General features: G+C 32.1%; 1 protein-coding gene across 3 annotated transcripts in view; it reads right to left on the reverse strand.

Annotated features, from left to right (window-relative positions):
- MAP2K4 (mitogen-activated protein kinase kinase 4) overlaps window positions 1-14,977 on the reverse strand; it is a 210,196-nt gene that overhangs the window by 47,439 nt on the left and 147,780 nt on the right. For all 3 annotated transcript variants that reach the window (XM_074312045.1, XM_074312043.1, XM_074312044.1), the window contains exons 6-7: window positions 13,938-13,989; window positions 6,156-6,283 (exon numbers count right to left, since the gene is read on the reverse strand). In XM_074312045.1, coding sequence (XP_074168146.1) covers window positions 6,156-6,283; window positions 13,938-13,989 — 180 coding nt within the window. The remainder of the gene's footprint in view (window positions 1-6,155; window positions 6,284-13,937; window positions 13,990-14,977) is intronic.

A 14,977-nucleotide genomic window follows, 5' to 3' on the forward strand; every position in this document is an offset into this window, starting at 1 on the left:
AGAATTTAGAGAATATCTGAAGACAAGAAAACATTGGTCAAGCAAATTTTAAATTTTATCAGACTCTCTAAGAAAAAGCACAGAAGTAAAAATCTCCTTTCTTAAATGTACCATTAGAATCTAGGATTTTGTTTAACAAAATTATAACCTAATTCACAATAATACCACTAGTATTATTGTGTTATTAGTATTATAAAAAAGGAATTTTACAAGATTTAATCTAATACATTGAATTCTTTCAATGTGGATAAATAGAATAATTTTTTAAAATAGGACTGACAGTCACTAATGGCTATTCCCTCACAGTAATGGTGCAGTTTACTATATCTAATTCCTTTGTCCAAGTTTATGCCAATAAATTTGATAACCTAAGTTAAATGGATAACTACCTTCAAAAATATAGGCTGCTCAGATTAATAGAGGAAGAAGTAATTTGCTTAAACAGTCCCATTTTAGAAAAAGAAATAGAACAAGCTATTAATCAACTCCCTAAAAAAAATCCCTAGGGGCAGATGGATTTACATGTGAATTCTACCAAACATTTAAAGAACAATTAACTCCAATGTTATATAAACTATTTTTTAAAAATAGGGAATGAAGAACTCCTACCAAATTCCTTTTAAGACAGACATGATACTGATAACTAAATCAGGTAGGTTGAAAACAGAGAAAGAAAATTATAGACCAATATCCCTAATGAATATTGATGCAAAAATCTTAAATAAAATATTAACAAAAGAGATTACAGAAAATTATCCCCAGGATAATACACCATGACCAACTAACTAGGATTTATACCAGTTTAATAGGAATGGATGTTGAATTTTATCAAATGCTTTTTCTGCATCTATTGATATGATCATGTAGTTTTTATTAATTTTATACCAGGAATGCAGGGCTGGCTCAATATTAGGAAAACTACTGACTAACTGACTATATTTCTCAATCTATTTTCCATTTCAGTTACTTTTCTGATGAGAATTTCGCATCTTCTCTCCCCCACCCACCCACCCCCATACCTCTGCATTCTTTTGACTTTGCCTAATTGTTTATTGATCTCATGGAGTCAATTAGTTTCTTTATTTTATTTTCTTTGTTATTTTCTTTGTGTGTTTTTGTACCTCTTTTTATATTTGACCTATTCTGGTTTTTAAAGATTTCTTCTTTTCAGTGAATTCCTGTGCTTCTTTTTAACTATTAGGCCAATTCTGTTTTTAAGGAATTACTTTCTTCACTATTTTTATCCCCAATTTTTCCTCTATCATTATTTCTTTATTTTTTTATAAGGAATCCTTGTTAGATTTGGGTTCAATGAACATTTCTCTCTTTTTTGGTGACTGTTCACATTGGTATCTTTTGAGTTTGTTCTGATCTTCTCTGCCACCACAGTAGCTTTTCATAATGAAACGTTCTTTCCTTGTTTGCTCATTTTCCCAATCTATTTCTTCATTATTAATTTTATTTTAAAGTTTGGTTCTGCTCACCAGAGGGTAGTGAGGCAAGATTTCAAACTTCAGAATTTTTTGTGCTACAGTTTTTAAGAGTTATTTCCAAGAGACTGCACATTTTGAGAATTTCTAAAGCAGTATGATACTGGAAGAAGTGTGGTTAATGCTCTTCTGGTCTTTACCAAGGAAGGGTCTCCCTTACAGCTGCATATGCTTGTGCTTTTCGTTGCTTTGGAGCTATGACTAGGACCCCTGCTCTCTATTGCTTTTGTCTACCATGGAATTACAGCCCCCAACTGTATATATTATTTGGAGGGAAATGTTGGGAGAAATCAGCAAGGTGGTTGCCCTTACTCCACCATCTTGGCTTCCCACTAACTGAAGTTTTTAACAGATTGTAAACTCAATAGGATTTAGTGCTGCAACTTGGTGGTCAAAAAAAATAACTTAAGAAACCTTGGGTTTTCATGGAAACTTAAATTCTTTTAATTTTTGCAAGAGAAAGCCTATAAATACATGACTTTATCATTGTCTATAAACCTAGAATATATCATTCAATTCTAGGAACCACATTTCAGGAAGGCTATTTATATAATATAAAGAGTAAACAAGAGACTATATTCATATGGTAAAGAATATTGATCATGATACCTGAGAATTAACTGAAGGAAATGGAGACACACCTTAGAAAAGGTCAAATTTCAGAGGGAGAAGATGGCTTTTTATATATATAATAACTACTATCAGGAGAAACCATAGCATTCAAGATTTGAGAACTGTAGAGTTGATGTTTCTAATCTTTTTCATATGACAAGCATGAAGCACTTTATTAACATCTAGGTAAAGCATTTCAAAAAGATTCCTCTGATCTAGTATAGACACTATCAAAATAGGAATATAGTTAGCTTTTCTAAATGATATCATTTAGCCCTTTGTAATCACTGTTTCATTTTTTTATATGATAATTAATCATCCTATTTAGTAATGTGCTCCAGAATCTTCTTAGGAATTTAAAGTGAGTTCACTAGCTTATAATTTTCTGTTTCTGTTCTCTTCTATTTTTTGAAAATTGGGACTATCTCCAGTCTATCTCTAGTCCTGGAGTACCTCAACTATTCTTCACAAACTTTCAGATAGTCAAACACAGTATTTGAAAACAAACTGGTAGGTATCTCTCTGAATCTTGAAAAAGATATATTTAGTACAAATAAGAAATACTATACATAACTAAGTAGTAGCGAGGGGTGCTATGGATAGAATACTGGTCCTAAAGTCAGAAAGACCTGAGTTCAAATTCAGTCTCAGACAGTGACTGGGAAAGTTCCTTCATTTCTGTTTGCATCATTTGCCTCATCTGCAAAATGGGCATAATAACAGCACCTACCTTGCAGAGTTGCTGAGAATTTAAGAGCTAATCTATTTTAGAATACATTCAAAGTCTCTGGGACTGATGTCAATGAGGATAATCATATTTTCTACAATGTATTTATTTTATTGTCAGAGCAGTTCCAGGCAACTTTTATATTGCACAAATAAATGTTTGCTTCAAATGAGATATACTGCAACAATATATTGCTGATTATTTTTTCCCCTTCTTCTAGGACAAATAGGGGTGTGGAGAGGGGGATGAGATTATGGGGAAAGACCAGGTATAGATTTTTTTTTTCAAATGTAATAATTACAATGAACAATGGGATCCTCATAGAATGTCTAAATATGCACAGATGGTAAAAGGAAAAATGGCAGCACAGTTTAAAAGAAATCACTTACCCAAAATACAAAAGTATTATACCATCTTCCTTATTCCCATGTATTAAATCCATTTATTTTTTTTTTAATACTCAATATCATTTTGCTTCACTAGATGGCAATCTTGCATCAACATTGTAAAATTGGAATAAATTTGCATGGAGGCATTGGAAAAAATGGATTAGCATCTGACATTTGTGAATATATAAATCAGATATCGGTTTTTCTATAACTTCCAACCATTAGTTGATATTCTGTCACCTCTCAACTTTCTCTTCCATGCCAGCTTTTCAGATAAATACTCTATTCTTTCAACTAGTCTTCATAAGAGTCTCAATCCTTCACAAACCTTTACTTTCCTTGGAATACTCTACCTTATTAACTGATCTCTTAAAGTATATAGTTCCCTAAACTGAAATAGCTATGGCCAAGATCTGAATCTTTCTATCAATGGAGCCAAGTCAGATGCTAATCATTTTCATATCAACTATTAAGGTCTCACCCCCATCCTCTAATACCATATGTGTATGTACACTAATCTTTTATGGCCTACATTTAGAAATTTATATTTATACTTATTTGGTTAATTTTGGAGACCTGATCCAGCCTATGAATATTTCTTTTTCTTTTCTTTCTTTTTTTTTTCCCCTGAGGCAATTGGGTTAAGTGACTTGTCCAGGGTCACACAGCTAGAAAGTATTCCGTGTCTGAGACCAGATTTGAACTCAGGTCCTCCTGAATTCTGGGATGATCTTATACATATTTCCTAAACATTTCTACAAAATCACTGATTGCTATGGTTGGACTGGACCTCAAGTTACTGAGTACCATACTATCTGGCTATAAATTTCCTCTAAATAAACAACAAATGGTCCTTTAAAGTGGGCTTTGCATCAAGGCCTCTAGTTGGGAAGTTACTATTATAGGCAATGTGATACAACCGAAATTGGAATCAGAGGCCTTGGGGCAAACATCACTCAACCTCTCTGTCTCAGTTTCCTTATCAATAAATAATAGGAAGAGGCAGAGAGACAAAGGGAGGTGTCTCTTCCAAAGCTACCCACTTTACCTTTAGATGTCTTTAATTATCAAAAACTTTACCTCGCATGGAGTCTATACCTGGCTCTCTGTAAATTCTATCCTTTGCTCCTACTTCTATCCTCTAGAGAAAAGGAGACAAAGTTTAATCACTCTTTCACATGATAACTTTTCAAATCTGTGAAAATAAAATCTTGACTATATCTTTTCTTCCTCACTTTGCAATCTCAAAACTCTTCCCCAAAGAGGTTATTCTCCTAAAGAAATGCTCAGAAATGCAACTGACAGCAGGATAGAATCCTTTACATTCTACCTCTTGATGAAGTTAAGGATGCATTAGCTTCTTTGACAACCATATCACACTGATGACTAATAGTGAATTTGTGAACTTCTAGAAATCTCATAATCTTTTTTCAGATTAAATGTTAAATAAATATAGCCGTAGCTGTAAAATTGGCTTCTAAAAAATTAACAAAGACAAGAAGATTACATTTGTTCCTATTAAATTTCATCTCCTTAAACTATAACCAGTTCTCCAATAGCTATTCCTACTAGCTTTGTGAAAAGTGAATAATGATATATTTCTATTTTTATCTAACTCACTGATTAAAAATGATAAATGAAAAAACTGTTCAATATTACTTATATTAGAGGCCTATCACATCTTATCCTTGGAAATGTCATATAATGAGATGTGAGGCCATCAAACAAAATTATAGATCTTCAGCCTTTTTTTTTTTTTTTTTTTTTTTTTTGGTGAGACAACTGGGGTTAAGTGATTTGCCCAGGGACACCTAGCTAGTTAAGTGTCAAATGTGTGAGTCTGGATTTGAACTCAGGTTCTCCTGACTTAGGATACCACCTTTCTTCCTCCAAGACTTTAGATTTAAACCAATCAATATTTTTCAAGAAAATCTGAAAAAGATATTTTTTCTAATTTTTATGAGGGACAGATGGGAATTAAAAGAGCAGAGTAAGGAAATTTAACAAAACAACATGGCTTAGATTTTTGTCATAAAGAAATACCCAAAGACTTTCATCCATATGGAAATACAATTATATCAAAAATTTAAATAGCAATTAATACCTATGTTATACAAATTATTTTCAAAAACTGACCAGAGATTACTTTTATAAAAGAGACAAATACGGTAGTAACACCTAAAATCTGAGCGGGATAATGCAATATCAATGATGAATATTAATGAAAAAATTATAAATAAAACATTAGAAAAAATCTATAGCAATATTATTTAGTAGTTGCCTAAAGTTTCAACTTATCTCAAATAGCCTGTGCTATAAAGAACTCTTTAATCCCCTAAAAAAATTAAAAAAGAAAGTCAAAGACAGTGTAATTTCTGTTTCTTCTCTGTATCATTGTGTAATAGTATATGCAATATTTGTATTATTACTAAAAACTCAAGGCCAGCAAGCCTGTTTCTAAATGGAAATGTTTTCAATAATGAACTGAGAAACATGAACAGAAGCAGCAGTAGCATCTACAGCAAACATTTGCCATACACCTGCATGCAAAACACTGAGGTTGGCAATCATTTCACAAACACAGAGTCTTATAAAAGACCATCTCTGTTTCCAAAGAATAAATTAAATTGGAGAAACAGAATAGCCACAGAGAAAGTTAATAAACATTCAAAAGACTATATATAAGTGCTAAATAACTGAAAAAGACAGTACATGATATATGGGTGGGTGTTCCAAGGATGGAAAGTTCACTTTGGCAAATGGAGGATTTGAGTTAGGTTAGATGAATTTAGTTAAATGAAGAGAAATGGGGCAGAGCATTCTAGTTAAATAGTACAGTGTGACTAGAGGACAATCCTACAGAAAGTATTGTAGCAAAAGTTATTAGTTCATTGACATGACAATTTACATACACACCAATTAAGACATTAAACTTACTGCCATATATGGCCTGCACCCAGCATCTCTTGTTTTGGCAATGGAGTCCACAAGTTGCCCACTAATGCCAAAATCACAGAGTTTAATATTTCCACTTCTATCCAGAAGAATATTAGAAGGTTTGATGTCTGGTAAAAAAAAAAAAAAAAAGTTTTATAATTGTCAACAAAAGAAAAAATTGATAAAAATTGCAAAGTTAAGAATTAAAATAGCAAATATTAAATTAATATTTACTAATGCTGATGTTTACTAGCTATGTAACCTTAGGCAAGTCATTTCACAGCTCAATAATTCATTTTCTCATTTGCAAAATGGGGGAAAAGACAAAGAAAATATCTAAAGTCCTTTCTAATACTAAGATTCAATGAATGACATTAAATGTATTGCTTGATCTACTAATCTCAAGAGGAAGGAAAAAAACACTACTTTCTCTAACATTTATGTCTTTCATTAAAAAAAAAAAACAGAAGAACATAACAAAAGTTAACTTTATAGAATAAAAGCTGAAAGGTCTACAGATATAAATGAAAGGTGACTTTCTTCTCCTTAAAAAGTGTCACACTCAGATTCTGAAACATGAAGTAAAGATTTAAAATTAGGAAAACATGATTTTTCCAAATTTATTTTTTTTATAAATCATAAAAAGTAATAAAAGCATGGTACAGAAAATATTCAGGCAATGTTTATGCCTTTTTACAGAAATGAAGGTATGAACTTGGTACAGGATTTTGTAAAAAAAAAAAAAAAAAAAAAACAACCATGAGAATACATTTTTATATAAGCATATTAATTAATATATTAATATACACAAAGAGAAAAAGAAATATGGTGTATCAAATATACAAGGAGTCAGAAAGATAGACATGTGTTCAAGTCCTGCCTCTTAACATTTATTGGCCTAGTAAAGTACTTTTAGTATGCTAGGTAATTCTCAGTTGTTGAGAAGAAGTAATAACTACATTAATATGAGTTTTCACATCTGAGAACTACTTATTCCAGTGAAATCTTAAGTCTAGTCATTTTCCTCATACCCTCACACACAGACTTTTGTGTGATCTTAACTGTGTGGGAAATCCTAATAAGGAACTTTCTCTATCAAAGGCAGGTCAGTAACTTCACAGCAACTTGAATCTTAAGAACATTAAATCTTAAGAAATCTTAAGAATCTTAAATCTTAAAAAGCTAAAGGTCACACTTCTCCTCTAGGATTTACTTAGCCATTCAATTAAAGTTCTCTATAAAGTTAAAAGATATCTCTTAACTGACAAATCTTATGATCCTTTCTCAGCCTCAGCCTTCTTTCTACATTTGACACTGAATGTTCTCTACACTCTGGAATTTAGTCAGCTACAAAAACTTGCCTTTTCTAACTATGTAATATATGTTTTGTTCAATTCCTTATTTCTATTCATACAGTCACTACCTTAGTTCAGGTCCCTATCACTTCACAGTTGTACTATTACAAAAATCTCCTAAACTGTCTCCCTGGAGCAAGTCTCTCCCCATTCAAATTTATCCTCCACATATCTGTTAAAGTGATTTTTCTTTCTTTCTTTCTTTTTTTTTTTTTTTTAGGCTGGGGTTAAGTGACTTGCCCAGGGTCACACAGCTAGGAAGTATTAAGTGTCTGAGACCAGATTTGAACTCGGGTCCTCCTGAATTCAAGGCTGTTGCTCTATCCACTGCGCCACCTAGCTGCCCCCTAAAGTGATTTTTCTTAATCACAGATATGATTATGTCACTCCCCTACTCAATGGCTTCCTATTCCCTCTAAATAAGATTATATGACTCCTCTGTTTAGGTCTCCAAGTCCTTAATAATTTGACCCTAATCTATTTTTCTAGCTCCATTAAACAGGGTATCTCAAAATTCCTGTTCCCAAAAGACTTTTTGGATAATCTGTATATTGTTTATTTATTACTCTCTCTTTTCCCAGTTTTCTTGTTAGACTACTGCCTGAATTTCCTTCAAATAGCAAACACAAAAATATAAATGCAGAATAAACTTTTAGCGGAGACCAACTGAGAAAACTATCCTTGTGCTTTTCTACTATTATCTTATACCAAATGGCTTAGTTGGTCTTCACTTTGATGGTCTTAAGATGAAATTAGTTTCTTTTTTTCCCCTCAGTTACAGCACAGATGACTGAGCCCAGGTCATTTCTATAATATTTTTGTTTTTTTTTCAAAGCTACCTATATATATATATATTAGTTAGAGAAACTATATATATATATATATATATATATATATATATATATATATATATATATATACACATATACATACATACCTATAGTTTCTCTAACTATGTGAGCTATCCCTTTGAGATAGCTCTAAACAGAATGATAAGCACTAGAATCTCAGAGAAAATTTCTGTGTCAGTGAGAAGATAAGAATGCCTTTTTTTCTCTTCAGTTCCCAGTTTGTACTGTGGGGCTATGTCCTTAGCCAAACAGGTATTGAGAAAGGGAGAGGGAGAGGGGGAGATAAAGGGGAGGAATGGAGAAGGGGGAGGGGAGAAAGGGAAGAGGAAAGGGGAGAGAAAAAGAAGAACCTCTGGGTAATAATAAATATTTAATTAGTAAAAATCTCTTTTAAATATTTGTGGAGTCATTTAGAATAAGAAAGTCACATTTATCTTCAATCTTGTGACTGTCTCTTTTCTTGTTCCGTTTTTGAAACCAGAGATCCTGAATAAATTTGTGGCAGCATAGAGAAATGACATGGAAACCAAGACAACTTAGGTTTAAGATCTGTCTCTGACATGTATTAGTTGTGTGACACTAGGCAAATCATTTAACCCACAGGTGCCTTAAGCAACTCTCTAAAGGTAAAAATTATAGAGAAGTTGATGAACCCTACTGGGGAAATATTATTCATTTTTGAGTTTCCTACTATTCCAATGAAGTCTATGAATGAATGAATAAATGAATGAAGATTCCTAGTACTCAGTCTCTTGTATGTACATAATGGGGACAATTCAGGAAGTTCCCAATCTTCTCATGTTACTGAACCTACACAATGGCCTTTTCTACAGGACACCATGTTTGGATCACTTCTAGTGACATAGGGGCTCTAATTCCATACTAAAGGGCATGTACAAAGAGGTTTATTGTTGGTCTCTTGTATCCTGTGATGAAAGATGAGGGGTTGTGCCAAAGAAGACTGGTCATGGAATCAGGAAATGGTTGCCTAAAAATTTTTAAATTCTAAATTGAATTCCAAATGGAATTATTAAATTCCATTAAATTATTTAGGACTAGTATTCCTGTGGCATGAAAGTGACCCCTGGTTCTAAAACACTATGCTAGAAAAATTTCAAGACAGATTCATTATCTGAGGATCCTGTCAGTTAAATTCAAAGTAATTCATTCAGTACAAGCTTGGCAACCAGGTGATGAATTCTTTTGGTCAGGGTAAATCACGAAATGCTTTTATAAAAACACAGAATGCCCCCAGTGGTAGAGTAGCAGAAAATAGAATACAAAAAAGCACTGTTTATTTATTGATTTTTTTAAATTGTACACCTTGTGAACAAAATTCACACATGTTATTTTACAGATTACAAAATTGAGGCTTGGAAAAATTAAGTGACTTATCCAAGATTACACAATATAGTACTACAAAGAGTTAGTATACTCAAAGAAAATAAGAAATATCATTTTATGTGATAATTGTGATAATGTGAAAGACAATCATATTGTCTTTCAGTTCTCCTATAGAGTTAAATCAAACAAAAATAATTGAAGTTTATGAGTCTAAAACTATTACAGAGTATGAATTAGTAGAAAAGTCTAGATATACTATAATGGAATTTTCTAAATTAGGTCAACACAAAACTTGATATATCAATATGAAGTAAAACTTTCAATGTGAAGTTTGGGCTTATGAGAAGATTGTGAATATTCCTAGAAAATAGGTTCAGAATTAAGAAATGAAAGAGGCTAAAAGCCTGTGAGTCATTCCAAAGTTCAACACTTGTACCTGAAGAATACATTTCTTCAAGCTGAATCACAAAGTGCTGCCATAGTGAACACTATATAACATAGAATACAAACAAACAAACAAAAAACCAAAGTTGACTATACCTTAATAGACAAGAAATGACTGGTTACAGAGGTAGCAGTCATCTGAGAATCAGCTGTCTCTGTGCAGTCAGATCATCAACTGTTTAGAGCAAAGGTCAAAATAAATATGAAAGTGGAAGAAAAGATTAAGATGAAAAGATACCTTCTGTGATTACAACTGCTCCAACCAGAGTTATTTTTAAATAAGTTGATGACGATTAAAAGTAGGACAGTAGGACAATGATTAGGATATTTAACCAATGCAAAACTGTTACAAATATTAACAACAAAAAAGCCTAGCAATTGTCTCTGCCAGCAAATACAATCTCACTGTCAAGTTGCAGCATGACAGCCAAAGACAACAAAGGCATTTAGAATAAAAACTCATTTGTGAAACATAATTTAGGAAGATGAAAACTAGAATCAGTCATACATGACAAAATATGGGGGAAAAGAAGCTGAGAAAAAAACAAACTTGCAGAAACAGCTTGGCATAAGATCTATTTGAGACAGATCATTTCAAGAACATTTGTATATTCAAACAGGATAACAACAAATATCCAAATTTAACTAATTAAATTAAGCACTGCTTATAGGCATGGCATTGTGGAAACAAAAGCAAAAATGACTCAGTGCTTGCCCTCGAGTAGCTTTTACTATGAGGAGTGGGAATGCTATATAACATGCACCTAGGTAATATAATAAATATAATACAAGGTTAAAGGTAGATTAAGGACAAAGGAGATAACTAGACAAATTCTCAAGGAAAATCTGAAAAAGAAAACACTTTCCCTTGGGAAGGGGACACGTAGGCTAATGTCTTAAAAGATAAGGATTATGAGTAATTGAAATGAAAAAGAGTGCAATACAACCATCCAGAAGCCACTATGAATGCATGGAAAATGAAAATGCCGTGCTAAGTTGGGTATTTGGATTAAATAGTAAATAAAAGGAAGCAATGTGAATAAAGGCTAGAAAGTAAAAAGGAGCCAGATTGTAGAGAGTCCTATATGGCAGACTAAAAAGCTAGCATTTTATACTATAAGCAAAATGGAACCACTGAAGGTTTTCTAGAGTCACACAACCAATATATATATATATAGTCTTCCTAGTTTTAAGACCACTTCCATTCACTATGTCATACTGCCTCAAACCTTGTATGTTAACATACATTTGTTTTTGTGGTTAATGTTGTAAAAAGTTTTTAAAATTTAAGTTCTATGAAAAAGAGCACATTTTTTAAATGGTAATTTGTGTAAGGATATTATAACAGTAAAAAGGAGATGAATGATGCATAAAGAACCAGCAAGTAAAAACAAAGAAATAAGTTTTGACTACTGTGATTTAAAAAAACAAACAATCAATTGCAGCACTAGTTTCATGTGACTAGTTTTGTGTGATTCATTCCCATGGAATCAAGAGATTAACATTTATATTTTAATAAAATTTTCTCATCATTATCCACTTCATCCTTCCCATAAATACCCAATACCAATCAGCAAATATTTATTCTGCTAAGAAGAAAAGGCTCTGCTATATATTTTAGCATGTGTGCCTGTGTGTGTGTGTGTGTGTGTGATATTTTCATTCCTGCCTGCATAAAAATAAGGCTAAGAAAAATGAAAGACTAGTGAACAATACAAAATGTGTTATGATTTATATATACATATATATAACATATATATGTATGTATGTATCCCTGCCTAATAGAAATGACTAAGAAAGATGAAAGACCAGTCAATGATACAAAATGTCTTATGTTACGTGCTATGTATTAGGTGGTACTGTAGCCATCTAACTAGTCTCCTGGAGATTTCCTTATGCTGGTCTCTTCCTTAAGAACTTTCAATGGCTCCATATTACCTATGAGATGAAGAAATTAATATAACTAGGATTTGCTGAATCTGCCCCAAACTAACTTTATCAAGCTACTCACTTTTCCCCAAGTTTCCTGTCTACTTCTGTTTCTGTTCAACTGATCCAGTGCCTAGAGTGTGTGTGTGTGTGTGTGTGTGTGTGTGTGTGTGTGTGTGTGTGTGTCTTGTCTCCCAATACTGTAAATTCATTTAAGATAGTAAACTTTCAGGTCCAGGCTTAATCTCCCTTCTTTCATTCATCAATTATGAAATTAACATTCCAACAATATTTGTTTCATTTTTCTACTCCAATCTTTTAAAAACGTTGTAAATCAACTTCCAGCCTCAGAATAAAGTTCAAACTTTTTAGTCTGAAATACAGAGTCCTTCACAATCTGGGTTCAGTGTATCTCTTTGCTCTAATTCCCACCAATTTCTTGCATGAACTTGCCACTCCATTTTTATGTGCCCTATTCATATAGAATTCAGTAAACCTTGACCTTTCCTACTTTTTTATATCTTCTGGTGAAACGAGCATAATGCTAACAAAATACATGTCAGGTACTCAATAGTTATGTAGTAAATGCATGATTGAGGTCAACATCAACCTTTAAGAGTATAATCCAAATAGAATGGTAAATACAGAAGTCAGTTTTTAAGGACATAAAAGAATAGGTGGAGAGGAATAAAAGCAGCAAGAACAGATTACACATGAAGTTAGTTCAGCAGTATAGAAAAGGGCAGAAAGAGAATACAACTGAGGAGACTGTAAGGCAAAGTGAAGGTATTCTTTTTAAAACAATGACAGATAAATATGGATATATGGAAAATATATTTACATATATGTGCATACATATGTGTATAAATGTTAATTCAGATAGCCATGTACGCACATATATACAAATATAGTTATTTCTAAAGCCAGAGGAACCTAAACATGGCAACCCTGTCCCTCTAAATTCAGAAATAGATCAAAGGCCAAGGTGAAAGGGCTAGATTCACAGGACAAAGTAAAGCAATATTTCCTTTGAGCCTGAAGGGAATAATAACTACTCATGCTTTTATTATAACAATAACCAGGATTTATGTAACATTTTAGGATTTACAAAGCACTTTCTTTTAACAACTTTGTCAGGAAGATAGCACAACTATTACTATTCCCATTTTACAAATGAGTACTTGCCCATGATCACACAGCTAGAAAATGCCTGAGGGTTGTTTCAAAAACACTTCTGTGTTCATCATTCTAAAAATGAACGATTTATTGAAATGAAAATGAGAGTAAATGTAAGTGTTCATATTGCATATATTTTATCTACTCAGTAAAGAAAATGAGAAAGGTGGCCTGAAACTGCTTTTAGACAGATCGTAGAAAGGCAATAACAAGAGAAAGAACAAGAATTTAGGTATCTCAGAAGTAGAGAGCAGTGTCTCCTAATTATGAGGAGCAATTTGTCCAGGATGATAGATTGATGAAGGAATACAACAATAAAAGCTTCTTTTCCCAGTTTTAACAGTTTGTGGAATTCTTCATTTGGTGATTTTAGCTTTCTGACTTAGCTTTAAATTAGTCACTTATATAGCTATACAGTCCCATATCAAGAAAAACTGATTCACAATTAATGAAAAGGATACCTTAAATACAAATGGTAAGCAGATTTGAATTGGTTTTCAAACTTTGTATTAGTGAGACTGAGGAATTTTTTTTAAAAGAGAGCAGACCATGTCTGTTGCCAAAAATGCAAAACAGCTTAAGAAAATTATACCATAACATATGTGGCATAATTTTTTATGATATTTCAAATTAAGAAAAAACATTAATTCTTTTCCACAAAGAAAATGTCCATGCCTACCTACCTCTGTGAATAATTTTCAAGTTTTCTTTTAAGTGGTTTAGTGCTTTCACAGTCTAGGGGAAAAAAAAAAAAAGTAGAAAGAGAAATGAAATATAAGTCAATTAGGAGAACAATTACATTTAAGCATTCTCGTTTTTAAAAGTTCTTAATTAAAATATTTGTAACTGGTTATAATTTTTAGTTAGAAATGATAACTGGCTGCAAAACTTAGCTTCTTATATTTCTTGTATTGTTTGACAGTTATAGAAAATAACTGATGTGTTTAATAAACAAGTCAATGAAATTGTACTCATCAACTTTTCATGATAAGTCTTGAAGCATCTAACATAAAACAGATGAGAGAATTATTCCCTCATCCATCTCACTAGATAGGTTTCTACTTATTTTTTTATTTAAAATTAAAAAGAGACAATTCCCAACATCACAAACTTATTTTTAAAAAAGCTTCCTGTCACTCTCTTCCCATCATTATTAAGAAATAACTTTTTTGTGGCAAAAAGAAAAAAGAAAACACAAAATTAATAAAGTTGATCAACATGTCAGGAAAATGATATATATCCTATATTCCTCACCCATTAACCCTCCACTCTCACCCCTGCTCTACCTTTGCAAAAAAAAAAAAAAAAAAAAAAAAAAAAAAGTGGTATTTGCTCATAAATCCTTGTGGGGTGAAACTGATTATTTGTAATTTTGTAATATGCAGCATCAATTGTTTTGTAGAGTTTTTATTTCAATTAATACTGCTAAATTAACTGTCTTCACTGTTTTCCCCACTGTTTATTTCAGTTTGTGTATGACTATTTCCATGCTTTTCTGTATTTATAATATTCACAATTTCATACAGTACAGTTATATTTCATACATTAATGTATCACAATTTATTTAGCCATTTCCCAATTGAAAAGCATCACCCTCTTTTTTTCAATTCTTTGCTTCTAAAATAGGCTATTATAAACATTTTCATGCATAGGGAGGAGACCTCTATGGTATTAACAGTGGAATCTTTGGGTCAAAGACATTATGTTTATTTTATTTACATAA

Source organism: Sminthopsis crassicaudata, chromosome 4 (genome assembly GCF_048593235.1).
Source record: "Sminthopsis crassicaudata isolate SCR6 chromosome 4, ASM4859323v1, whole genome shotgun sequence".
NCBI lineage: Eukaryota > Metazoa > Chordata > Mammalia > Dasyuromorphia > Dasyuridae > Sminthopsis > Sminthopsis crassicaudata.